The sequence below is a fragment of the Ursus maritimus genome, unplaced genomic scaffold (genome assembly GCF_017311325.1).
Source record: "Ursus maritimus isolate PB19 unplaced genomic scaffold, ASM1731132v1 scaffold_16, whole genome shotgun sequence".
NCBI lineage: Eukaryota > Metazoa > Chordata > Mammalia > Carnivora > Ursidae > Ursus > Ursus maritimus.
This window is the reverse complement of record NW_024424008.1, coordinates 24,464,232-24,491,404: the sequence shown is the minus strand read 5'-3', so window position 1 is coordinate 24,491,404 and position 27,173 is coordinate 24,464,232. Positions and strand designations below refer to the sequence as shown.

Genomic DNA, 27,173 nt, shown 5'->3' with positions numbered 1-27,173 from the left:
CTTCCTTTAACCTAGTCCACTTGCTTATCACCACAAAAGCCTGCCATATTCTTTGATAAAGTAAAGAATAAGAGGATTGCTGATGGCATTCTATCTCTATTCATGGGCATAATTCTTCCTCTTCGTATCAAGATGACTAGCTACATGCATGGATGGATGACATTCATATCCAGAGCACACTTCTGTAAGAGATTATGTGCATTCCTCATACCTTCCATCCTTTTCTTTTCCTCTCAAGAAAGGCAATTGGAATACAGTGAGAATTACATTATTATAGGGAAAATTTTGAATGTGATCTTTTAGTAAAAGAACTCATCGTTTATAATATTGATACTTGATAAGTCACTTGGGAAATGACCTTGACTTTTGTGACTCTGAAGTGGACTGCTACCCTAGAATACTATCAGAAAAGCTCCAAATGGTTCTTCTGCTAATGCTCTTGAGCCTTGGAAACCCTTCAAGATTTCTTCAACCGAGCGGTGCCTGGGTGGCTTAGTTGTTAAGCGTCTGACTTCAGCTCAGGGCATGATCCCAGGGTCCTGGGATCGAGCCCCGCATCAGGTTTCCTGTTCCACTGAGAGCCTGCTTCTTCCTCTCCCACTCCCCCTGCTTGTGTTCCCTCTCTCCCTGGCTGTCTCTTTCTCTGTCAAATAAATGAATAAAATCTTTAAAAAAATAAAAAAAGATTTCTACAACAGAAGTAACCCTGAGTGACTCTAGATAACCCTGAAAGGAGAGATATTTGCCTACTAAGACCTCCATGCACCTTGCACATGTATCAATTATCTATACCCTCTAAACCAAGCAAGAATTATGTGCATTACAATCTTGATTTGACTTCAAATCTCTAGGGTATGCTATAATCCTATACAATACTGTCACTCTGGAAACAATTCTAATTTTTTAAAATGATAGCAATGTTGCAACATAGTGATTTATAATGCATGGTAGATTTTTTTTCCATGTGAAAAATCCAATTGGCTTTCACTTCTATATATCTAGAAATACTTTTTAGTCAAACTTATATCCATTTTCCACTTAGTTCTTGTTACTATAGTTTTGAAAGGAAAAGAATCTGAACATTCAATTACATTAATAGAATAATAGCAGGAAATTCGATATAGATTAATTATAGTTTGAAAGATTTATTTATTTGTGATAAGCTTTAGCTTTCTCTAGTTTATTTGGCATTTGCCTTGCATGTAAAAAGTATTCTGCTTTTATTTTTATTAAAACCAAGAAGCCTCTCCTCATTTGCAGAAAATGATATGCAATTATCTCCTTGCAAATGGAGCTACCACAGCCCAAATTAAAACACAACATTCATGAGGTGTTATTCCCCAGATCAATTCCTAGCTGAAACTGAACTCAGTGGGATTTATGTGAACTTAAAAATTAATAAATTGACATATTAGTTGTAAAATACGAGGGATAATTTCCTGTCTATGCCAGATGATCCATTTGGATTAGTGCCTGTAAAAGTTCAACTACAGCTGTCTTCACTGAATTTTTAAATAATGAAAGCATAACCCTTTCTCCCAAGAAGTTTATTAAACTCTCCTTTGATTAATGTTGTTGCCCACCCCTCCTGGGAAGTCAGATGTATAATCAATATTACAAGCACATCTCCCCATATTATTTGGAGAACTCCAGCTGCTAAGTCACTTAATACAAATGTATCATCTAAATTCATGAACATGGTAATGTTGTTCAAAATTTTTAATCTGACAGAAACTGAAATCTATCAATCAGCTTGTCCACTTTATATCCCAAGACTGGAGTGAAGGAGTTAGCCATGGCCTAATTAATATCATCATAAGTAAAAGAAAAAAAAAATCTTTTTAAGTGTTTGAATCTATTAGACATACCACCAGTACAGTCTCTGAAGTAAGTCCCTGAATTTTCATCAAATTACCTGAGTATAATGGAAGTGAGAGTAGCAGGAAACACCCTATGATTTACAGATCAAGAGAGTTTTAGAAACACCTGAATATGACAGGATCTATGAGAGGCAATGTAGCTGTGGTTCAACATTATCAAAAATTCCATGAAACAGGAATAAAAGGAGCTGATAGTAAGCTTGCAGTAGAGTTAAATGAAAGATTGCAGGGGTTTAGGTGGCTTCCGGCAAGACTTAGAGTAGACAGCCCAAGTAGGGACCCCAACATTAATATTCTTGAGAGAAATTAGGTGTGGTAGGGCAATGAGAAAAGAAAGCAGTAACACAAGGAAAAGCATTAGGTGTGTAAACATAGATATGTGCACAGAAGTGGAACAGCATTGTGTTTAGGACCTGATTGCCTTGTTGAAATCCTCTCTCCACCATCTAGCAGCTGTGTGACCTTGGGCAAGCTGCTTGACTCTGCCTCTCAATTTCAAAATTGGCAAAAATAGTGATAATGATAGTAGGGTTCTCGGAAGGATTAATGAATTCATGTAAAGAATTTTGAATAATGCTAGGCACATATCAAATCCTCAATAAATGACAATTATTATTACCATTGGTTAATAAATAAATAAGTTTATTATCTTTGTTTTTAATTTCCATCTGTTCCTCTGTCCATTATTTGGAAGTAATTGAGCAGAAAGTAAATGAAATATATGTTCCCTCCAAAATCTCTTCTGTGCCTCAAAACTAATGAAGAAATACAAAATGAACCAGCTGCTGACTTGATACCAATGTAAAAACAACAGATGAACGAGTCCTTGAGACCCAAGTTCTAGTTGGGGTTCTTTCAGAGCCAGAACAGAGTTTGGATAAATCAACCTGTGTACATGTCACATTTTCATCTGCAAAATGAGGACATGGATTTAAAACATACATCCATAACTCAAAAGCCTATAGAGGTCAGGTAAGAGATATAAATAAGTGAAGTAGTCCCAGTGTGAGATAATAGGTAGTGATAGGGACTCTGGCAAACTGAAAAGACTATGCCCTGACTAATGTGACCAACTGCTAATTCTAATCTACCAACACCCACAAATTCAGGCTTGGTATCACCAATTTTTTTCCTAAAGAAGCCAGAAATTCTTTTATATGAAATGTTGAAATAAATTAATAAATTATTGGGGCATACAAAACATGACTAAAGACCCCTGGCCATGCATTTATGACCTTTGATCCAAGTGACTTTTCTAAAATTCTTTCTAGTTACTTCCATTATTCAGTTACAATGGGATGCTCAAACAGAACAGCTAATTCCAATCCAAACTACACATTCTGTGATCTAGTCGGTTACTCTTGCTTACAGAAAAACCTTTCAATCTGTGGCTATAACAATATATAATGAAGCTTCTGGAAGTAAACTGACTGAGATCACTTTTTTTACATGCTGAAATTTCTAATTTAGATCAGCAATGGGTTTACTTCCGATACTGTTTACATCCAGAAGGTGAAACAAATAAAAAATGACTCTTCAGTTCTTGTTTAGTTCATCTACCTTCATTCAATTAGATGCAATTATAATATTAGCCCCCAAGAATTCATCTATGACATGTCTGCTTGGGTCTGATCCTGATTTAAAATCCTCAGAGCTTTTAAATAAAAATTCAGGGTGCTTGTTTAGGAAATAGGTTTCTGAATATTTTTCTTTTCCTTTAAATTTTTCTTTATTTTTTAAAACTTTCCTATTTCTATTTGAGAAGTACTTAAGGTTGTGCAGTGCTACAGAAAGCTGAGAGAGAAATTACTCCTTTCTCTAGAGATAAATAGGGATAGAAAGACTTCTACCCAACCACTGTTTTGTGCTTCTGAAATTATTTATCTCCCTGCAATCTTCTTTGACAAAGATGTAATTGCTTCAATAAAAAAAAAAAAAAGCTGAAAGAAGGCATGTGGCACACAAATCTCTGTAATGCATTCATTTAAAAGATAGGCAAAACTACTTGTGAATAACAAATCGTACCGAAATTGTGGCTGTCGTTGAAATAAATCATACCTTAAATCCTGGAGATCAGGTTGTGCACACCTTGAGAACATCAGCATTTCCTTTACTTTACTTGCAAAATCAAGAATTTTAACTCCTATTAAGTAGCAATGAAAAAAATCTTGTTGCAAGTCTGGTGATCAGAATTCTGGAATGAAATAGAAGCTTTCCCAGAATTCTTTTTTAATCCCATAGATGCCAGATACTAGGAGGTTGGAAAGTGGAGTGAGGGAAACCAGTGAGCAAAAGAAAATAATAAAAGATATTCAAAAAGTGACAGAATGAGAAATTACAATTTATACCATGACTGGAATTAATGTCAGCTCCTATGTAAAGATTAATGTAAATTTACTAAAGCACTTTGAATTAACACAATTATAGCATGTACTCATTTTAATGAGTTTATCAAAAGAAAATCATTGCTCAGTACCAGCATGTACCTTTGGAAAAGTCTTTCCTGGGTTTCTTTTACAGTAACAAGTGTAGATGTTTTTCACTGATAATTTTCACTTAGTAATACATAAAGTTTCTCCAGGTAGATGTGTTACTACCTTTCATTTGAAAAAGAAAGATCTCAGAAAATGGTTATGATTCCTTTAATATTTCTAATAATGATTTTTAAATATCTTACTTTAAACTCTTGGCTTTGACATATGGCTCCCTGAATCCAAACAAACAAACAAACAAAAAACATTTCAATAGATTAATCTGAAGTCTTACCAGTGATATGGGGTTAGTATTTAAGTCTCTACAATTTTAATGCAGTAGGGTTTTTTTAAATTGACTTTGTACAGAACTGTTTGAACTAAAGTATGGCTTTTATTCTGCCATTTCATTTAACGTGTGTTTGTGACATAGTATTTATGATTCAACAATGTCAAAGCTGAGAATATTTTGTTCCTCACATACAGTGCAACCTCAAATAAGGTGCACCTCTTGATGGATGCCAGTCAGACATGGTGTATTTGAAAAAATAGTGAGAAAGGTCACTAAGCGTAGGAACAAATGAAAATATACTTTTTAAATAGGACTGAGACCTTCAGGGACTTTCCTTTTCAGTCCATACTTGTCTTAAAAGTCAATGCATGCCTTTTAAAAATCATGATTCATATCATATTCTTTATACAATCATGGAAATGTAGTTTTGTGGTTGGAACAACAACAACAAAAATAATGAAATTTTTACTCTGCAAGGGTAAAAAATAAAATAAAATAATAATAAGTAATATTTTGTGAATGAATGTTTAAAGTGCCAAGCACTGTGCTAAATATTTCATACCTATTATTCCAGCAAAAACTAACCTTAAAAACCCCTTTAATAAGTACTCTTACTATACCCATATTACAGATGAGGGAACTGGAGCATGGAAAAAGGCAAAGCAACTTGCCTAAAGGTAAATTTAAAAAAATTTTTGAAAGCAAAATATAACAGCCGCAAAAAAGCCAAGGCTGATTCTCTAGTCCACGCTTTTGATCATTATGTTAGATTGGCAGACAATTTAAGTCAGACAATTTAACTTCTCCAGAAATGTCCTGGTTAATCCAAGGATAAAGATCTTCTTTGCTTGTCTTGCTAAATTTGTCATTTGTCATTGGTAAAATATTGATGAGACTTGACCCAAGTACAGAAATCCAAAAAGATCATCTTTTTATTTTGTTGTGGTTTTCATAGCTACCATAGCACCTCATTTCAAAAATAAGGTAGAAGGAAGTAATACCTGACAGATTCAGGTGCAATGCTTTGGTAGATATAACTTGTTACCATCACAGTTTATTATTTCCATTTTCCTTTGTACAGAACCCAGTGCTGCTCCCACAGATGTCAAGGCTACAAGCGTGTCTGTGTCAGAAATTCTTGTTGCATGGAAACATATTAAAGAGAGTCTAGGAAGACCACAGGGATTTGAGGTATGAATAGAATTATTGAAAATACACCTTGTTATTTTTGCTGCCACTGCATTCTCCTAAAGAAATGGTTTGGTGACACTTCAACAGAATTACATTCTTTTGCAATTTTTTTTCTGTGGCAAATAAAGTGAGAAATATACTATTTTACTGACACGTTGTTCATTAGCTGGCTTATTTCTTAGTACAATAGTTTCCATAATACCATATAAAGAATTTTTTTAAGGAGATGAAAATAGACCTTTAGATAAAAATCAGGAGTTATAGGTGGATATTTACTGATCTCCAAATTACTGGTGGTTAAAAATGTTTTTGTGGAAAAAATGTTTTTGTCTATTTCCTTCTAATAATTTAATGTATAAAACAAGTTTTCCTATCATACTCTCTTGGCGGATCTTAACTCTTATACTGATTTCTCAAAATTTGCTTGGACTTGGTGATCTATACCTATTTATTCAAATAACTTTTTGTCTTTTAAATTTTGCTATTTTCCAACACAGTTATGCCAGCTTTATAATGGTGACAATTTCATAACATTTCAATGACTTCAATGAAATTTTAGTCTCCACAAGAACTAAAGGATCATACATAATCTATGAACTTGAATATTCCACAAATTCAAGATCCTTATTTTTTGTGTAGGCCAGTAAGGGATAGGATTTAGGGGGATAATTTCTAAAAGACAAAAAATAATTAGCGTCCAACACAAGACCTTAGCTCCCTTTAAACTTAAATAGTGATCAAGTATAGGACTTGTACACCAACTTGGTTTCAGACTGAAAACACATTTTTAAATTCTATTTGAGGTTTCAAATAAGCCTGAGAAATATTTGATTGATATACTTCTAGCATTAGATAATGATTTTTATGATAAGGAATTCACACAATCTTTCTGAAGAATTACAGCAAGTACCATTTCTAAGAAATCATTTATGCAGTATCATGGATTTGTTTCTATAATATTGCTTTGATTTATTATTTGGGGGTCATAATTCAGTATGTGTCTTATCATGATTGCACGTTTATTTGATTAATATCTCCTTGTCTCCCTTTCTCCTTTGGAGAACTGCCCTTCACTGAGGGGTGCCGCTTTACCTGAAAAATTCCCCTCCCACAATCAGGCAACCCAAAGCCAATGACAGACTGACTGGCCCCTTGACTAAAGGAGAAAACAACCTATGGTACATTTTATGATGCAGAGTCTTTGCCATGTGTATCAGGACAAGGCTGAATTGATTACCTGAGACCACAATCCTTCTCGACTCCTTCTCTTCCTCCTTCTCTCCTCCCTTCTATACAGGTTTACCTGCAAGCACTCTCAAAATAAATCACATGCACTCAAATCTCTCTCTCAAGTTCTGCTTCTAGGGAGCCTAACTTAAAACAACTACGTAAGTGTAAACTAACTTAGACTTCTGAATCAAAACATCTGGTGTGCATACTTTTAGAAAGGCCACAAAGTGTATCCTGGTGAACAGAAGAGTGAGGGACCCAGGGTCCTACATCTCAGAGTGGTGCTTTTCTCACACAGCCAGCCACACTCAATTTTTTTCTGCGTGACATTCACATTCCCACTGTGACTCACTTGTAACAAAAGCTATCTTGGAGGTCCTGCAAACATCATCTAAGATTTATATTTGTGCACAATTCTTCTTTTTCTAAATATAAGTCATTCATTAAGTCAACAAACATTTATTGACAACTCACTAAGTACCTATCAGACACTAAGCTAGATGCTAAGGATAAAACAATGAGCAAAATGAAGTCTCTGTCCTCATGAAGTTGATATTGAATTAGGGAAGGCAAATAATAAACAAACTAACAAATAATTGTGTTATATAAATTCAATTATGATAAATACTGTGTAGAAAAAAACTGAATAAGAAGGTAGAGAGTGAAAGAGTGTACTATTTATAAAGGTTTGAAAAGTCACCTTTTCTGAGGCTGTGACATTTGAATTAAAACATGACCAAATGAGGGAGAAAGAGGCAAAGAGAATAAGAAACTCAAAGTCTCTAAAGTAACAGCGTGAAGGGAATGATTTGGGTGTGATAGCAGTGAACAACAGAGAGGGTAGTAGGAAAGTGGTGGAAAGAGCATCAAGACAAGGACCAGATTATATGGGGTGTTGTGAAGCACAGAAGGGAATCTGGATTTTATCCCAAGTATGAGGAGAAGTCATTAAAAGATTTTGAACAGGAAGAGTCAGTATCTGACTTACTTTTTAAAAGACTCTCTTAATCTAGAGGGTAGAAAATAGACTCTAGACAAGATCTCAGGGAGAACAGAGAAAGGCAGTTGTTCCAACCTAAGTCACAATGAACTTGCTTTTTTAAAAAAAAATTATTTATTTATTTATTTTAGAGAGAGGGAGAGAGAGAGAACAAGAGAGTGGGGGGCTGAGGCAGAGGGAGAGAATCTCAAGCAGACTCCCTGCTGAGCACAGAGCTTGATGCAGGGCTCAGTCCCACAATTCGTAAGATCACAACCTGAGCTGAAATCATGAGTCGGACACTTAACCGACCGAGTCACCCAGGTACCCCAGACAATGAAGTTGCTTTTGACTGGAGCAGTCTCAGTGAAATTGAAAAGAAGCAACTTTTTAAGATATATCTTGTGTGGTTGTATGATGGGATTTGAAAATGAATTCAGCGTGAACTAAGAAAAAGAAAGGAATCAAAGATAATTCCAGAGATTTTTACCCAAGAAACTGAGTGAATAACATATCATTCACATAGATGAAAAACTCAGAAAAAGAGTGAATGTTAGTGGAAAAAAAAATCACAGATTCTGGTTTAAATGCGTTTAATTTTATGAGACTTCTTATTTCAAAAAGAGTTGTCAAGTAAGTCTTATGCTAAGAGAAAGGGTAGAGATGTAGATTTAACTCCAAGGAATAATCAGTATATAAATGGCTTTTATGAGATCACTGAAAGTTGATAAAGAAGATGTTTCAGAATTGAGCCCTATGATGCCTGACCATTTGGAACTCAAGAAAGAAAGAGAGTTTGGCCAAAGAAATGAAAGGAGACACTGAAGAAATTCAGAAGCTAAGGGAAGAATTGCTCTACTGAGTAAAATGCTTCTGAGAAATTCAGACAGATGAAGCCTGAGATTGCAAAACGGATATGGCAATGCAGAGATCCTAGTGACCCTGGTGAGAGTTTTATGGAATTTTGTGGTCAAAGCTTGACTAGAGACCAAAAGCAAGACCACTCAAGAGTAACACTCAAGAGGATCAGAGCACATTTTTGCTAAGTGTATATCATTTAAAATGGAAATGTATCAAAAAACTGGAATATCCTTAAGAATAGAATGTTAATAGGAATAAACCAAATTCTGGAGTAATCATCACAATGACTGCATTTTTAAATTCAAATAAATTAACACAAATTCTGACAACTATTTTTATACTTAGAAACACAGAATCCATGAGCACAGTAACCTTTATACTATTTTATAGTGCCTTACAAATTGTTTTTAAAAATATGTCATCTTGTCAAATCAAAAAACTTACAATAGATACACAAAAAATAGAGGAAAGAAATCCAAACATAACGCTAAAAAACCCCATCAAAACACAAGAGAAGAAAGGAACAGAGAAGAACTGCAAAAACAACCAGAAAACAACTAACAAAGTGCCAATAACCACATACCCTTCAATAGTTACTTTAAATGTGAATGGACTTAATGCTTCAATCAAAAGAATTGAAAACAAAACCAAAAACAAAACCAAGAACCATCTATATGCTGCCTACAAGAGACTCGTTTCAGGCCTAAGGGCACATGCAGATTGAAAGTGAAGGGTTGAGAAAATATATATCATGCAAATTGGAGCAAAAAGAAAAATGGGGTAGCAGTACTTCTATCAGACAAAATAGACTTTAAAACAAGAGACAAAGAAGACAACTATATAATGATAAAGGGAACAATCCAACAAGAGAATATAAGAATTGTAAATATTTATGCACCCAACATAGAAGCACTTAAATACATAAAACAACTATTAACAGGCATGAAGGGAGAAAGTTCCAGTAATACATAATAGTAGGGGACTTTAACACCCCACATACATCAATGGATAGCTCATCTACAAAGAAAATCAACAAGGAAACAGCAGCTCTAAATGACACCTTGGAAAAATAAAATAAATAAATAAATAAATAAATAAATAAATAAATAAATAACACCTTGGACCAGATGGATCTAACAAATATTTTCAGAACATTCCAACCAAAAACAGCAGAAGCGCACATTTTCAAATATACGTGGAACATTTTCTAGAATAGATCACATGTTAAGCCACAAAATAAGTCTCAATAAATTTAAAAAGATTGAAATCATATCATGCATCTTTTCTGACCACAACATAAGAAATCACAAGAAAAAATCTGGAAAGAACACAAATACATGGAGGCTAAATAACATGCTACAGAATAATGATTGGGTCAACCAAGAAATGAAAGAAGAAATAAAAAATTACATGGATACAGATGAAAATAAACACACAATGGTCCAAAGTCTTTGAGATGCATCAAAAACTGTCCTAAGAGGGAAGATTATAGTAATACAGGCCTGCCTCACAAAGCAAGAAAATTCTCAAACAACCTAACCTTACACACAAAGGAGCAAGAAAAAGAATAAAACCCCAAGCCAGTAGAAGAAAGGAAATAATAAAAATTAAAGAATGTCATCTTGTTATCAAATGTATTTATTTGGTATATATTTATATTTATTTATTTTTTATTTTTCTATTTATTTAGGAAATTGAATGTATACTTTTTATATCAGAGAATGAAAACCTTTTATAATTCAGTAGCCAAATAAGACATTAATGGTTGTTTCAAGTGAAATATGGTCAGCAAAGACTATTTTAAATTTATACTATCTCATAACTGGATAGTTGCATGTAGATTTAAAAATAAATGTGATATAAATAGGGTTTATAAGCATTTCTGCCACCCTCCCTTCTCTGCATTCTTTACCCCTTTCTCCCCTAAGGAGAGATCTACCTCTGTCCTTCACCTTATCCACCCTAGAACTTACTCCTCTCATCTCCTCACCTTTTTTCTTTTTTTCACTTGCTAAAAGTTCTCACTGACTAAATATTACTAAAATACAGTAACCTACTAAAGTTTAATATTTTATCTCACCACTACCTCCCTCCTCTATTCTATCCCAACCAAAAGCCTAACTAAATTTTACTAGTGGTAGAATTCTGAGCATGGTGACAATAATGTATTTTTCTGTCAGCAAACTCATGGGATGGTTTCAAATTTTATGTACTTAACCATATCAGTTCTACCAATCATTTTTTAGCCATACTTACACACATTTACCTGCAATGTTTGAAAGAGCTAGTTACTATAAAGGCACTATGTGCCATTTTGGAAATAGCAGAGACCATGTTTTCAGCCATCTCTGTTCTTTTTCCTGAATTGAAATGTGTGAATAAGATAGAAAATGTTCTGCTCTTAGGAATGTTGAATCCTAATGGGAGAATACAAATTAGAAAAAAAAAAAAAGGAGAAGAAGTAGGAAAGAAGAAAGAAAGAAAGAAAAAAAGAAAGAAAGAAAGAGAGAAAGAAGAAAGAAAGAAGAAAGAAAGAAGCAAACAAGTAAAATAAACTTAAATAACAATGCATATAGAAGTTTAAAGGTAGAACACACCTGGTTCCTTTAAGGAAAAGAAGAAAGTAAAGCAATTGGATCTTAGTGAACAATGGTGTGAGTAGAATTAAAAGTAGAAAGTTGGCGGGCAGAGACAAGATTATGTAAGGATATGTGGATTACAGAGTTTTCATTTTCTTTCAAATGCAATGAAAAACCATTGTGGCAATTTAAAGAGAGGAGTGACAATTTCTGATTTACATTTTTTTAAACACCATTTTGGATGTTCTTATGTGAAGAATGAAAGGTGGAGGGAAGAAAATCAGGAATAGAAGTTAGGAGGTTCTTGCAATAATCCAAGTAAGAAACGATGGTGACTTAAACTAAGGTCATAGCAGTGGAGTAAGAAGTAAATATATTTCAGACACAGGGCTGACAAGATTTGCTGACTCATCAGATATGGAGGGAAGAGAAATGATTTCTGCATTACTGATTTGGTCAAATGAATGAATGGCAGTGCCATTAAACAAAAAAAAAAAAGGAGAAACTGGACAATGGGACAAAGAACAAATTTGAAGGTGGGAAATTAAGAGTTCTGTTTTGGCTAACTTAAAGTCAACATGTCTATTAGAAATTCAGGAGGATAAGTCAGGTAGAAAATAGGATATATGAGTTTGAAGTCTAAAAGATCAGAGTAAAAACATTAAAGTGGCAGTCATAAAGGAGGTATTTAAAGACATGCTATTAAGTGAAACTACCAAAAGAAAAAAAAATTTCCAGAGGAGAGGAGAGGAAAGAAAAAAAAAAGAAAAGGCTAGGAGAGGGAATGAGAAGGGGCTGAACTGTGTCCTCACACTCCACATTTAGAAGTTCAGCAGNNNNAAGGAAGATGGCAGATTGAGAGGATCCCAAGTTCACCTTACCCCATGGACACACCAACATAACACCTACATTTGTACAACTAACTCTGAAAATGACCTAAAAACTGGCAGAACAGACCTTCCAGAGCTAATCTTCGAGAGAAGACCACATCTGAAAGGGTGGGAGTGTTGAAGACACAGTTGGGAACTAACTGTGCAACTAACCACAATGAAGAGGGACATCACAAGCATGGAGAAGTGAGAGGATAGACCCCACACCAGGCACCCCCAGCATTGGGGACCTGCACTGGGAAGATGAGATCCCATACCATTTGATTTTGAAAATCAGTGAGACTTTACACCAAGAGCTTTAAAAATCACTGGCTTTAACTCCTGAACAGCTGGAGCATGATAAGAAACCAAGTTCCCACCCTTAACAAGGCAGCATACTAAATAACTCAGCCCCAGATGCAGCACAGAAGCATGTTTGAAAAGTGCCTGGGATATATGTGAAGGAGATTTATTGACTAATGTTAAAACATGTGCAGGAGGACTAGGGATCTGCAGGAGATTTCTTCAGGAACAAAAGTGCTGGTGGATGAAGTTTTTCTTCCCCTCCCTCAGTCTAGGTAGCCAGACACTTGCAAAAGCCAGTGCTAACATTCTCCATTTACCTTGCTAGCACCACATGCCATTTCCCTGCCCAGTGTCCCCTGTGGAAACACCCCATCCAATCTGCCTGCCTTGATAGGTATCCTTTCAAACCAGTCCTTTCCCACTGTACCCAGCAGGCACCCTGGCCTGGAAGGTACCACTCCAAAGTAACTCTTGCCCTGATGAGGGAAGATAACAAAACACACCAGCATGCCAGCAGTTCCTGCAACTGGACCTCCCAGGTGGCTCTGCAGGGTGTAAGCCCTACCCCTTGGTGCCCACCTGCAGCTGTGGCAAAGAGGCTAATTGTGAACATCTGGGTAGACTGATGACCCTACTCAAAGGAGCCTGAAGCAGCTGCATCCAAGCCTCTAAACAGATTGTGTAACAAACTCTGTCCAGTGTGCCCACAGCAAAGCAGGTCATTGCAGCTGGCAGGGCTGCAGGCAATTGTGGCTCAGCCAGAGCAGCTCACACAGGAGAAACCTCTGAAGCATCTGGTTCTGGTGACCATGTGGAATTGTGCTGTATTTTGTGTATATTTTACTACAGGACCTCCTCTACACAGGCCATGACTTTCAAGACCAAGAGATATAGCCAATCTACCTGGTATATAAAAACAAACATAGAAAGTTAGACAACATGAATAGAGAGAGGAGTATGTCCCAACTCAAAGAGCACAACAAAATCACAGTAAAAGAGCTAAATGAAATGAAGATAAGAAATATTCCTAATAAAGAATTCAAGGTAATGTCATAAAGATACTCACTGGACTTGAGAAAAAAGTACAGTCTCAGTTAGAACTTCAACAAATAGAAAATATAAAAAAGAACTAGTGGCACTGAAGAATTCAAAAACTGAAATGAAGACTACACTAGAGGATATCAAGACCAGATTAGAGGGTGTAGAAGAATGGATCAGTGATCTGGAAGACAGAGCAATCGAATGCACCCGAGCTGAAAAGCAAAAAGAATAACTAACAATGAAAATAGGTTAAGAGAATTCTGCAACAACATCAGACTTAAGAACATTCATATTATAGAGATCCCAGAAGAAGAAGAGAGAGAGGAAAGGGAAGAACACTTATATGAAGAAACAATAGCTGAAAATGACCCTAATCTGGGGAAAGAGAAAGGCATCCAGTTATAGGAAGCACACAGAGCTCCTAACAAAAACCCAAGGAGGTCCACATTAAGACATGTAATAACTAAACTGTGAAAAATAATGATAAAGAGATAATTTTTAAAGCAAAAGGGAATAAAGAAACAGTTATATACAAGTGAAACCCCATAAAGCTATCAGCAGCTTTTTCAGCAGAAATCTTAGGCCAGAAGAAAGTGGTGTGGTATATTAAAGTTCTGAAAGGAAAAAATCTATAATCGAAAATATTCTATACAGCAACATTATAACTCAGAATAGGCAAGATAAAGAGTTTCCACACAAACAAAAGTTAAAGGAGTCCATGAACACTAAATAAGCCTTATAAGAAATGTTAAAGGGAATTTTTTTATTATTATTATGTTATGTTAGTCGCCAAACAGTACATCATTAGTTCTTGATGTAGTATTCCACCATTCATTGTTTGCAAATAAGACCCAGTGCTCCATGCAATACATGCCCTCCTTAATACCCATCACTGGGCTAACCAATCCCCCCACTCCCCTCCCCTCTAAAACCCTCAGTTTGTTTCCCAGAGTCCATAGTCTCTAATGGTTTGTCCCCCCCTCTATTTTCCTCTAGTTCATTTTCCCTTCCTTCTCCTAATGTCCTCCCTGCTATTCCTTATGTTCCACAAATAAATTAAACCATATGATAATTGTCTTTCTCTGCTTGATTTATTTCACTTAGCATAATCTCCTCCAGTTCCATCCTTGTTGATGCAAATGTTGGGTAATCATCCTTTCTGATGGCTTAGTAATATTCCATTGTATATATGGACCACATCTTCTTTACCCATTCGTCTTTTGAAGGGCATCTCAGCTGCTTCCACAGTTTGGCTATTGTGGGCATTGCTGCTATGAACACTGGGATGCATATGGCCCTTCTTTTCACTATATCTATGTCTTTGGGGTAAATACCCAGTAGTGCAATTGCTGGAACATATTTTTAACTTTTTGAGGAACCTCCACACTGTTTTCCAAAGTGGCTATACCAACTTGCATTCCCACCAATAGTGTAAGAGGTTTCCCCTTTCTCCACATCCTCTCCAACATTTATTGTTTCTTGCCTTGTCAATTTTTGCCATTTTAACTTGTGTAAGGTGCTATCTCAATGTGGTTTTGATTTGAATTTCCCTAATGGCTAATGATGTTGAACATTTTTTCATGTGTCTCTTAGCCATTCATATGTCTTCTTTGGAAAAGTGTCTGTTCATATCTCCTGCCCATTTTTTTATTTAATTATCTGTTTTTTGGGTGTTGATTTTGAGAAGTTCTTTATAGATCTTGGATACCAGCCCTTTATGTGTAGTGTCATTTGCAAATATCTTCTCCCATTCCATGGATTGCCTCTTTGTTTTGTTGACTGTTTCCTTTGCTGTGAAAAAGGTTTTTATCTTGATGAAGTCCCAAAAGTTCATTCTTGCTTTTGTTTCCCTTGCCTTTGGAGACGTACCATGAAGAAATTGCTTTAGCTGATGTCAAAGAGGTTACTGCCTATGCTTTCCTCTAGGGTTTTGTTGGATTCCTGTCTCACATTGAGGTCTTTCATCCATTTAGATTTTATCTTTGTGTATGGTCAAGTTTCATTCTTCTGTATATAGCTGTCCAAATTTCCCAACACCATTTATTGAAGAGACTGTATTTTTTCCTTTGGGTGTTTTTTCCTGCTTAGTCAAAGATTAGATGACCATAGAGTTGAGGGTCCATTTCTGGAGTCTATTCTATTCCAATGATCTATGTGTCTGTTTTTGTGCAAGTACCATGCTGTCTTGCTGATCACAGCTTTTGTAGTATAGTTTGAAATTAGGCAATGTGATGCCCCCAGCTTTGTTTTTCTTTTTCAACATTTCCTTGGCAATTCATGGTCTTTTCTGGTTCCACACAAATTTTAGGATTGTTTGTTCTAGCTCTTTGAAAAATAGCATTGATATTTTAATTGGGATAGCGTTGAAAGTATAAATTGCTCTGGGTAGCACAGACATTTTAACAATGTTTATTCTTTTAATCCATGAGCATGGAATGCTTTTCCATCTTTTTGTGTCTTCCTCAATTTCTTTCATAAGTGTTCTGTGGTTTCTAGAGTATAGATCCTTTGCCTCTTTGGTTACGTTTATTCCAAGATATCTTATGGGTTTTGGTGCTATTGTAAATGGAACTGATTCCCTAATTTCTCTTTCTGCACTTACATTGTTAGTGTATAGGAAAGCAACTGATCTCCGTGCATTGATTCTGTATCCTGCTACATTACTGAATTGCAGTATGAGTTCTAGTAATTTGGGGGTGGAGTCTTTTGGGTTTTCTACATAAAGTATCATGTCATCTGCAAAGAGAGAGAGTTTGACTTCTTCTTTGTCAACTTGAATAACTTTTATTTCTTTTTGTTTCCTGATTGCTGTTGCTAGGACTTCTAGTACTATGTTGAACAATAATGGCGAGAGTGGGCATCCCTGTCATGTTCCTGACCTTAAGGGAAAGGCTCTCAGCTTTTCCCCATTGATAATGATATTCACTGTGGGCTTTTCATAGATGGTTTTTATGAAATTGAGGAATGTACCCTTTATCCCTACACTCTGAAGGGTTTTCATAAGGAAAGGATGCTGTATTTTGTCAAATGCTTTTTCTGCATCAATTGAGAGGACCATGTGATTCTTGTCTCTTCTCTTATTAATGTGTTCTATCACACTGATTGATTTGAGAATGCTGAACCACTCTTGCATCCCAAGAGTAAATCCCACCTGGTCGTGATGGATTATCCTTTTAATGTACTGTTGGATCCTATTAGCTAGGTTCTTGTTGTGAATTTTGGCATCCATATTCATCAGGGATATTGGTCTGTAATTCTCCTTTTTGATGGAATCTTTGCCTTTTTTGGGGATCAAGGTAATGCTGGTCTCATAGAATGAGTTTGGAAGTTTTCCTTCTGTTTCTATTTTTGGGAACAGCTTCAGGTGAATAGGTATTATTTCTTCTTTGAATGTTTGGTAGAATTCCCCAGGGAATCCATCAGGTCCTGGACTCTTGTGTTTTGGGAGGTTATTGATCTCTGCTTCAATCTTGTTACTAGTTATTGGTCTTTTTAGTTTGTCAGTTTCTTCCTGTTTCAATCTTGTTAATTTATAGGTTTCCAGAAAACCATCCAATTCTTCCAGGTTGCTAATTTATTGGCATATAGTTGTTGATAATAGTTTCTAACAATCGTTTCTATTTCTTTGGTGTTATTCTTGATTTTATTAATTTGGGTCCTTTCTCTTTTCTTTTGGATAAGTCTGGCCAGTGGTTTATCAATTTTATTAATTCTTTCAAAGAACCAGCTTCTAGTTTTGTTGATCTGCTCTACTATATTTCTGGGTTCTAATTCAATGATCTCTGCTCTAATCTTAATAAATTCTCTTTTTGTGCATGGCTTAGGCCTATTTCATTGTTCCGTCTCCAGTTGTTTAAAGTGTGAGTATAGGGTCTGTATTTTAGATTTTTCTATTCTTTTGAGTGAGGCTTGGATGGCTATGTATTTCCCCCTCAGGACCACCTTTGCAGTATCCCATAGGTTTTGGACCTATGTGTTTTCCTTCTCATTGGTATCCATAAATTGCTTAAGTTCTTCTTTAATTTCCTGGTTTACCCAACATTCTTAAGCAGAATGATCCTTAGCTTCCAAGTGTTTGAGTTTCTTCCAAATTTTTCCTGTGACTGAGTTCCAGTTTCAAAGCATTGTGGTCTGAGAATATGCAGGGAATAATCTCAAACTTTTGTTTTCAGTTGAGACCTGGTTTGTGACCCAGTATGTGGTCTATTCTGGAGAATAGAATGGAACCATGTGCGTTTTAGAAGAATGAGTATACCGTTGTTTTAGGGTGGAATGTTCTGTATATATCTATGAGGTCCATCTGGTTCAGTGTGTCATTCAAAGCTCTTGTGTCCTTGTTGATTTTCTGCTTAGATGATCTGTCTATTCCTGAGAGTAAAGTGTTGAGGTCCCCTGCTATTAGCATATTATTATCTATATGTCTGTTTATTTTCATTAATAGTTTGCTTATGTAGTTGGCTCCTCCCCTGTTGGGGACATAGATATTTATAATTATTAGATCCTCTTGTTGGATAGTCCCTTTAAGAATGATATAATGTCCTTCTGTATCTTTAACTACAGTCTTTAGCTTAAAATCAAATTTGTCTGATATAAGAATTGCTACCCCAGCTTTCTTTCAAGGTCCACTAGCATGAAAAATTGTTCTCCATCCCTTCACTTTCAGTCTGAATGTATCTTTAGGTTCACAATGAGTCTCTTGTAGACAACATATGGATGGGTCATGCCTTTTTTCCCATCTGCAACCCTATGTCATTTATGGGAGCATTTAGGCCATTCACATTGAGATTGATTATTGAGAGATATGATTTTAATGTCATCATGTTGCCTGTGAAGTCCTTGTTTCTATAGATTGTCTCTGTAAGTTTCTGTTCTGTATCACTCTTGGGGTCTTTCTCCTTTTATAAGACACCCCCCCCCCTTAATATTGCTTGCAGGGCTGGTTTGGTGGTTAAATATTCTTTCAGTTTCTACCAGTCTTGGAAACTCCTTGTCTCTCCATCCATTCTGAATGACAGCCTTGCTGGATACAGTATCCTTGACTGCATGTTCTTCTCATTTAGTACCCCGAATATGTCTTAGCAGGCTTTTCTGGCTTGCCAGGTCTCTGTGGACAGGTCTGACATTATTCTGATGTTCCTCCTTCTGTACATGAGAAATCTCTTCCCCCTCTTGCCACTTTCAAGATTGTTTGCTTGGGGATGCCTGGGTGACTCAGTCATTAAGCATCTGCCTTCAGCTCAGGGTGTGATCCCAGGGTCCTGGGATCGAGCCCCACATCGGGCTCCATGCTCTGCTGGGATCCTGCTTCTTCCTCTCCCACTCTGCCTGCTTGTGTTCCCTCTCTCACTGGCTGTCTCTTTCTCTGTCAAATAAATAAATAAAATCTTTATAAAAAAAAAAGAGTGCTTCCTTGGCTCTAAGATTTGCAAGTTTTGCTATTATATGTCATGGTGTCGGTCTGTTCTCTTTGATCTTGGGAGGGGTTGTCTCTGCCTCTTGGACAAGAGTGCTTGTTTCCTCCCCCCAGATTAGGGAAGTTCTCAGCTAAGATTTGCTCAAATATATCTTTTTAGACCTATTTCTCTCTCCACCCCCTTGGGGATTCCGATAATTCTGATATTGGAACATTTCATTGAGTCAGTACTATCTGTCTCAGCTTAATTTCTTAAAATTTGACTCATTTTTCCCATGCCACCTCATTTTCCTTCTTTTTTATCACCTTAACCTCTAACTTACTAATTTATTCTTCTACCTCATTTACTCTGGCAGTCAGAGCATCCAGTTTAGACTGAATTTTATTCATAGCCTTTTTAAGTTCAGCCAGGCTAGATCTCATTTCAGCCCTTAGAAATTCTATATTTTTTGTTAATATTTTTCTCAAGTCTAGATATCATCTTGATAATGTTACTCTGAAATTCATTTCTGACATCTCGGTTATATCCATATCCATTAGTTCTGTGGCAGAGGCCACAGTCTCTGTTTCTTTCCTTTGTTGGTGGTTCCTTTTCTTTGTCATTCTGATTAAGTGTGGTTGTAGGAATGTACAGAGTCCAAATTATTGACCAGGACCTAAGCAAGATGCACCTGTTTTATAGGGACCTCAGGGACGTGGGCTTCTTGTTCTCCCAGACTGCCTTCTGGGGTAGGGGTCTGCTGCACTGAACCTCAAGCAACCCTCTATGGGCATAGTTGCCCTGCCCCCTGTTGGGAGGAATGGGCTCAGTGAGAACTATTTTTGGGGGGCTTTTGTTGTCTGACAGCTTTCCCTGGTGGATTTTCATGTTTCTTCTGAGAGTCAGAGCAGAAGTGACTATATCCAAACCTCTGTCTCAGAACAGAGAGATCACAGTCTGCTCCTCACTGAGCTGTCCAGGCCACACTGACTCCATTTCTGTCTGTGCTACTAAAAATCCACAGCGTCCTGGTTTGTGTGCCCCACAGCCATTCACCCAGTCTTTATTTCCAGGGCTGGCACGTCTCTGCCCTTGATGCTTCTAAAACCTCCAGCTGCCCCGTGTTCACACACATGTGGCCAATCTCCAGGTTTCAGTCTGGGGGGCTGCCCTGAAGACCTTTCCCCACTGCTACCGGTCGCAAGTTTCTGCCCAGTCCCCAGTGCCAGAGGCTTTTGCCTTCCCAGCACTAGAGCATGGATGCTCCCCCACCTTCTATTTATCTTCCAATATCTGCCCATAGAATCTCGGCTACCATTTTATACCTTGAGATCAACCACCAGAGAAGTTCTGTTTGTAGAGATCCAGATATATCCTCTTACATCTCAGGCTGATTTTGTGAGTGTTCAGAATGGTCTGGTAGATAGCTAGCTCGATACAGGGGACTGGTTGAAATAGGGTCCCCTACTCCTCTGCCATCTTTCCCCCTCCTCCGAATTTTTTTAAGTGGAAAGAAAAAGTAAGTAAAAGTAAGAAAATTATGAAAGAAAAAAAATTCAGAGGTAAAACCAAACATATAGTAAAGATAGTAGATTAATCACTTATGAAGCCGGTATGGAGGTTAAAACACAAAAGTAATAAAATAAATTATACCTGCAAAAATTAGTATAGGATGTACAGGATAAAAACATGTAAAATATTATATCATATACATAAAACATGGAGAGAGGAGTAAAAATTTTATAATGTGTTTGCTCTTGACTATCAACCAAATATAGACTACTGTGCACATACTATGTTATGTTAGAACTCATTGACAACCACAAATAAAAAATCTATAACAGATACACAAAAAATAAAGAGAAAGGAATCCAAGCATAACACTAGAGAAAGGCATCAAACCAAGAGAGAAGAACACAAGAGAAGAAGGAACAGAAAATAACTGCAAAAACAACCAGAAAACAATCAACAAAGTGCCAATAAGTACATATCTCTCAATCATTACTTTAAGTATAAATGGACTAAATGCTCCAAATCAAAAGACACAGTGTGACTTAAGAGATTAAAAAAAAATAAGACCTATTTATATGTTGCGTAAAGAGATTCACTTCAGACTGAAAACATGTACAGACTAAAAGTAATGGGATGAAAAACCTTATACCATGCAAATGGGAGCAAAAGAAAGATGGAGTAACAATACTTCTATCAGACAAAATGGACTTTGAAACAAAGATTGTAGCAACAAAGATGGGCATTACAAAATGATAAACAGTTCAAACCAACAAGAGGATATAAAAATTGTAAATACCTATGCACACAACATAGGAGTACCTAAATACATCTAGCACATATTAACAAACATAAAGGGAGAAATTGACAGTAATACAATAATAGTAGGGGACTTTAACACTGATTTATATCAATGGATAGACCACCCAGACAGAAAATCAACAAGGCAATAGTGGCTTTGAACAACACCTTAGACCAGAGAGAACTAACAGATATATAGAGAATATTTCACATGTTCTTTTCAAGTGCACAAGGGATATTCTCTAGGATAGATCACATATTAAGCCACAAAAAAAAAAAATTCAGTCCATTTAAGAAGATTTAAGTAATATCAAGCATCTTTTCTGACCACAACAGTATGAAACTAGAAATCACTTACAAGAAAAAAAATCAAAAAACACAAATGCATGAAAGCTAAATTATATGCTACTAAATAACCAATGTGTCAATGAAGAAATGAAAGAGGAAATTTTAAAATACATTGAGACAAATTAAAGTGAAAATGCGATGGTCTTAAATCTTTGAGACACAGCAAAAGCAATTCTAAGAGGAAGGTTTATAGTGTTACACACTTACCTCAAGAAACAAGAAAAATCTCAAATAAACAACCTAACCTTACACCTAAAGGTGCTAGAAAAAGAACAAAGCCCAAAGCTAGTAAAAGGAAGGTAAAAATAAAGATTAGAGTGGAAATAAATGAAATAGAGATGAAAAAATAATAGAAAATGTCAGTGAAACCAAAAGCTGGATATTTGAAAAGACAAACAAAACTGATAAGCCATTAGCCAGACTTATCAAGGAAAAAAGAGAGATGCTCAGATATAAATCAAAAATAAAGGAGGGGAAATAACAGCCAATGTCACAGAAATACAAAGAATTATAAGAGAATATTGTAAAAAATTATATGCCAACAAATTGGAAAAACTAGAAGAAATAGATAAATTCCTGGAGACATATAATCTTCTAAACTTAAACAAGGAAGAAATAGAAAATGTGAACAGACTGATTAATAGTAATGGAATTGAATCAATAATCAAAATACTCCCAATAAATAAAAGTCTAGGACCAGATGGCTCCATAGGTGAATTCTACCAAACACTTAAAGAGTTAATACCTATATTTCTCAAAGTATTGCAAAAACTAGAAGAGGAAGGGAAGCTTCCAAATTCATTCTATTCAGTCAACACTACCCTGACACCAAAAGCAGACAAAGACACTACAAAAAATAAAAAATAAATTCTTTTTCAAAATCTACAGGCCGATATCTCTGAAAAACATAGATGGAAAACTCCCAAATATCAGCAAAGCGAATTCAAAAATACATTTTAAAAAATCATTCATCACAATCAAGTGGGATTTATTTCATATTTACAAGGGTGGTTTGATATAAACAAATAAATCAGTGTGATATATCACATTAAAAAAAGGAAGAATAAAAAACCTATGATCACTTCAACAGATGCAGAAAAAGTATTTGACAAAGCACAGCATCCATTCATGATAAAGTAAGTTTAGAGGGAACATACATCAATATAACAAAGGCTATATATGACAAACCCAGAGCTAACATTATACTCTATGGTAAAAAACTGAAAGATTTTCTCTAAGATCAGAAGCAAGACAAAGATATCCACTCTCACCAATTTTATTCAACGTAGTACTGGAAGTCCTAGCCATAGCAATCAGACAATAAAAAGAAATAAAAGTCATCCAAATTGATAAGAAACAAAACTGTCACCATTTGCAGGTGACATGATATTACACATAGAAAAGTCAAAAGCTGCCAAAAAACTGTTAGATGTAATAAATGAATTCAGTGAAGTTGCAGGATACAAAATTAATGTACAGAAGTCTGTTGTACTTCTATACACTAATAATGAAGTAACAGAAAGAGAAATTAAGGAAATAATCTTACGGTTGCACCAAAAGAATAAAATACCTAGGAATAAATTTAACCAAGGAGGTAAAATACCTATACTCTGAAAACTATAAAACATTGATGAAAGAAATTGAAGACAACACAAACAAATAATGGGAAGTTACACCATGTGCATGGATTGGAAGAATTAATATCATTAAAATGTAATCTATTGATTCTATCCCTATCAAAATATCAACAACATTATTTTTTACAGAACTAAAACATATAATCTTAAAAATTATATGAAATCACAAAAGACCTCATATAGCCAAAGCAATCTTGAGAAAGAAATGCGTAGCTGAAGGTATCACATTCCCAGATTTCAAGGTATACTACATGGCTATAGAAATCAAGAATATGTTACTGACACAAAAATAGAAGAAAAATGAGCAATCAAATGGGATAGAAAGCCTAGAAATAAGCCCACACATAAATGGTTAATAAATCTAAGACAAAGGAGGCAATAGTCAATGAGGGAAAAGACAGAAAACTGGACAGCCACATGTAAGAATAGAATGAAACCAGTTCATTCTCTTAACCATACACAAAAATAAACTCAAAATGGATGAAAGACCTAAATATGAGACCTGAAACCATAAAACTGCTAGAAGAAGACATAGGTGGTAATCTCTTAGACATCACCCTTAGCAACATATTTATAGATATGTCTCCTTAGGAAAGGGAAACAAAAGCAAAAATAAACTGTTTAGGACTAAACCAAAATAGACGTTTCTCCACAATGAAAGAACCCATCAAACAAAAATGAAATCTAATGAATGGGAAAAGATATTTGAAAATAATATACCTATTAAGGGGTTAATATCCAAAATATATAAAGAATTTATTCAACACACACACACACACACACACACAATTTCATTTAAAAATGGGCAGAGGACCTAAATAGACATTTTCCCAAAGATATCCAGATGGCCAACAGACACATGAAAAGATGTTTAATGTCACTCATTAGGGAAATGCAAATCAAAACCACAATGAGATATCACCTTACACCAGTCTGATGGCTAGTACGAAAAAGACAAGAAATAACAAATGTTGGTGAGGATGTGGAAAAAAGAGAGCCTTTATGCACCATTGATGAGAATGTAAATTGATTCACTGGGTGTTATACGCAAGTAATGAATCAATTTGCATTCTCATCAACGGTGCATAAGGGTTCTCTTTTTTCCACATCCTCACCAACACTTGTTATTTCTTGTCTTTTTGGTACTAGCATGGAACTTTACATCAAAAACTAGGGATGTACTGTATGGTGACTAACATAATATAATAAAAAAAAATTATTGTAAAAAAAAAGCTTAAAATCAGAAAAATTCCAGATATTCTGCTTGTATTAACAATTTCTCCCATTTCAAGTCTTGAACAATAAGAACAAATTCAGCTTAAAAAAAAAAAAGAATGTAAATTGATGCAATTGCTGTGGAAAATAGTGTGGAGGTTTCTCAGAAAATTAAAAGCAGAAATACCATATGATCCAATAATTCCACTTCTGGGTATTTACCCAAAGGGAAAAAAAAAACACTTTTGAAAGAAATATATGAAATATTAATGAAATATTCCTCAGCCATTAAAAAAGAATGAGATCTTGCCATTTGTGACAACATGGACGGACTTAGAGGGTACTAAGTGAAATTAGTCAGACAGAGAAAGACAAATACCATATGATTTCACTTATTTTGTGGAATTTAAAAAACAAAGCAAACTAACAAAGAAACAATTAAGCAGACTCTTAAATACAGAGAACAAACTGGTAGTCTGTCCCCCCAGAGGGGAAGTGGTTAGAAGGATGGTTGAAATAGATAAAGAGGATTAAGAGGTACAAACTGCCAATTGTAAAATAAATAAGTCATGGTGATAAAAAGTACAGCATAGGGAATATAGTGAAAATTATTGTAATAACATTGTATAGTGACAAATGGTGACTACTTATGGTGAGCATTGAATAATGTATAGAATTGTTGAATCAATCAATATATTGTACACCTGAAACTAATATAGCATTGTATGACAGTTTTACTTCAATAATACAAACAAATAATACATAAGTAATAAATAAATTAATAAGTAATAAATAAATAAAACAATTTAGCTGAGGAAAAATTGGCAAGGAGATTGGTAAGGAGAGATCAGTTTTGGAGAGGTGTGATAGATGTCAAAGAAACTGAAAAAGTTCATTTAAAGAAAAAAAAAACATTTCAGTTCAGAGCTCTCAATCCAACAACATCTATATTTGCTGTGGAATCATCTAAGTCCTGTCAGGACACCAAGATATTTTGATAAACATGAGAATCACGATGCTCCAATGTTGGTATCAAAAATGATTAAGACAACACCTGACTTTGTTTTTGCACTACTCAAAGACCTTAATAAGTGAGTCTAATTAGTTACTGCAGAAGACTATTTTCACCTCAGACAAAAGCAGCTAAAAGAAGTCAAGATGGGGCTTTTATATGGTAAATTTCCTTTGATATACCAGGAAAAACAGGGGAGGTAAATGAGAAATAAGAAATCATTTCTGAAGTCATGTGCACAGATTTATTTCCTTCTAGAATATGGTTCCTGTCAAGTACATACTTACCTACAGTTTTAAATATTGATGAACTGTATCTCTAGAATACATACTAATGATAATGTCTCAATACATTTTCCTCCATAAATAAACTTAAACCTTTAGGTGGCTTACATGATTTTGAAATCTTTGTATTTTCTCTTCTATTAATCATGGGATTCTATGCTTGAGCAAGGGTCATTTAGAGACAAGACAGACCCCATCACGGGCAGTAAAGTCCTAAAGGCTCTTATAACCTTATTTGATCTCCCTGACCCAAATTCCTCTTGTTGTGCTCTCCTTCTCACCCTGAATGTTCCTCAATTGACTTTCAGCCTGATTCTGTGACCCAGGTTGACAGTCAAATTTGGATCTTGAATCCCTGATCTGTCTGTATTTTTCATCTGAATCTCATTTATTGATTCACCTAATATTTATCAAATGGCTATGTTTTGGTGAAATGTGTGGGGTAAAATAGAGTAAAATAGAGTCCCTGCCCTTATGAAGTCCAAAGTCTAGCAAGGAAGATTCTATTTCTTTTGTTTTTGTTTTTTGGTATTTGTCTTACAATCCCAACCGGAGGTCTTGACCTAACTACAGGTAGCTGCTTTTGCTTGATGACTTGATCTTGAAATTCTTTTCCCTGATGTACCTAGCCCTACAGACCAGCTGTAGAATTTCAGTAGGACGCTTCACCTGATAACATCTGTTAATAACCAACTCACATTTGGCATATTTTGCCTTTTACAAGGAAGACTCCATTGCATCTTAATTGTTTAAAAAAATAATGAACCAAGCATTTTTACTTAAACTATGTTCATCTGCAACAAACTTAACATTTTCCAATACATTAACCATTTAATTCAATTCAAACTAATTTTTGTTATTAAATTTACTAATCGCCTTATTTAATAGAATGTTCATACCAATTGAAATGCTATGCATAAAAATAGGGACAGAATGATTGACATCCCCTAGCCCACCAGAAAAAGACTTTAATTAATGGTAAAGGGCTTCAGGACATTTTACCCATGGGCATTTCTACATGTCACAATTAGGCTAGATTAGGATTCTGCTATCAAAAGAAGAAAGGTGGTCTTTTCTTTTCAACAAGGTTTTAAGACGGTTTTCTGCAAGTCTAGTGCTACCTTACAAAAAATGACCATCTGAGGAAATAATGATATGAAATCATAAATGTAGACACTAATCCATCTAATTGTATTTTACAAATATTTGAACAACTTTGTTGACATTCTTTTAGAACCCATTAGGAATTTTGGTTAACTAGATGGAAGTGGCTTC

General features: G+C 35.4%; 1 protein-coding gene across 1 annotated transcript in view; it reads left to right on the top strand.

The window, feature by feature from the left end:
• The window catches only part of CNTN5 (contactin 5), a gene marked incomplete at its 5' end in the record, with an annotated part of 603,858 nt that overhangs the window by 536,581 nt on the left and 40,104 nt on the right, over positions 1 to 27,173 (top strand). The window contains one exon of the mRNA XM_008688424.2: positions 5,725 to 5,834. Coding sequence (XP_008686646.2) covers positions 5,725 to 5,834 — 110 coding nt within the window. The remainder of the gene's footprint in view (positions 1 to 5,724; positions 5,835 to 27,173) is intronic.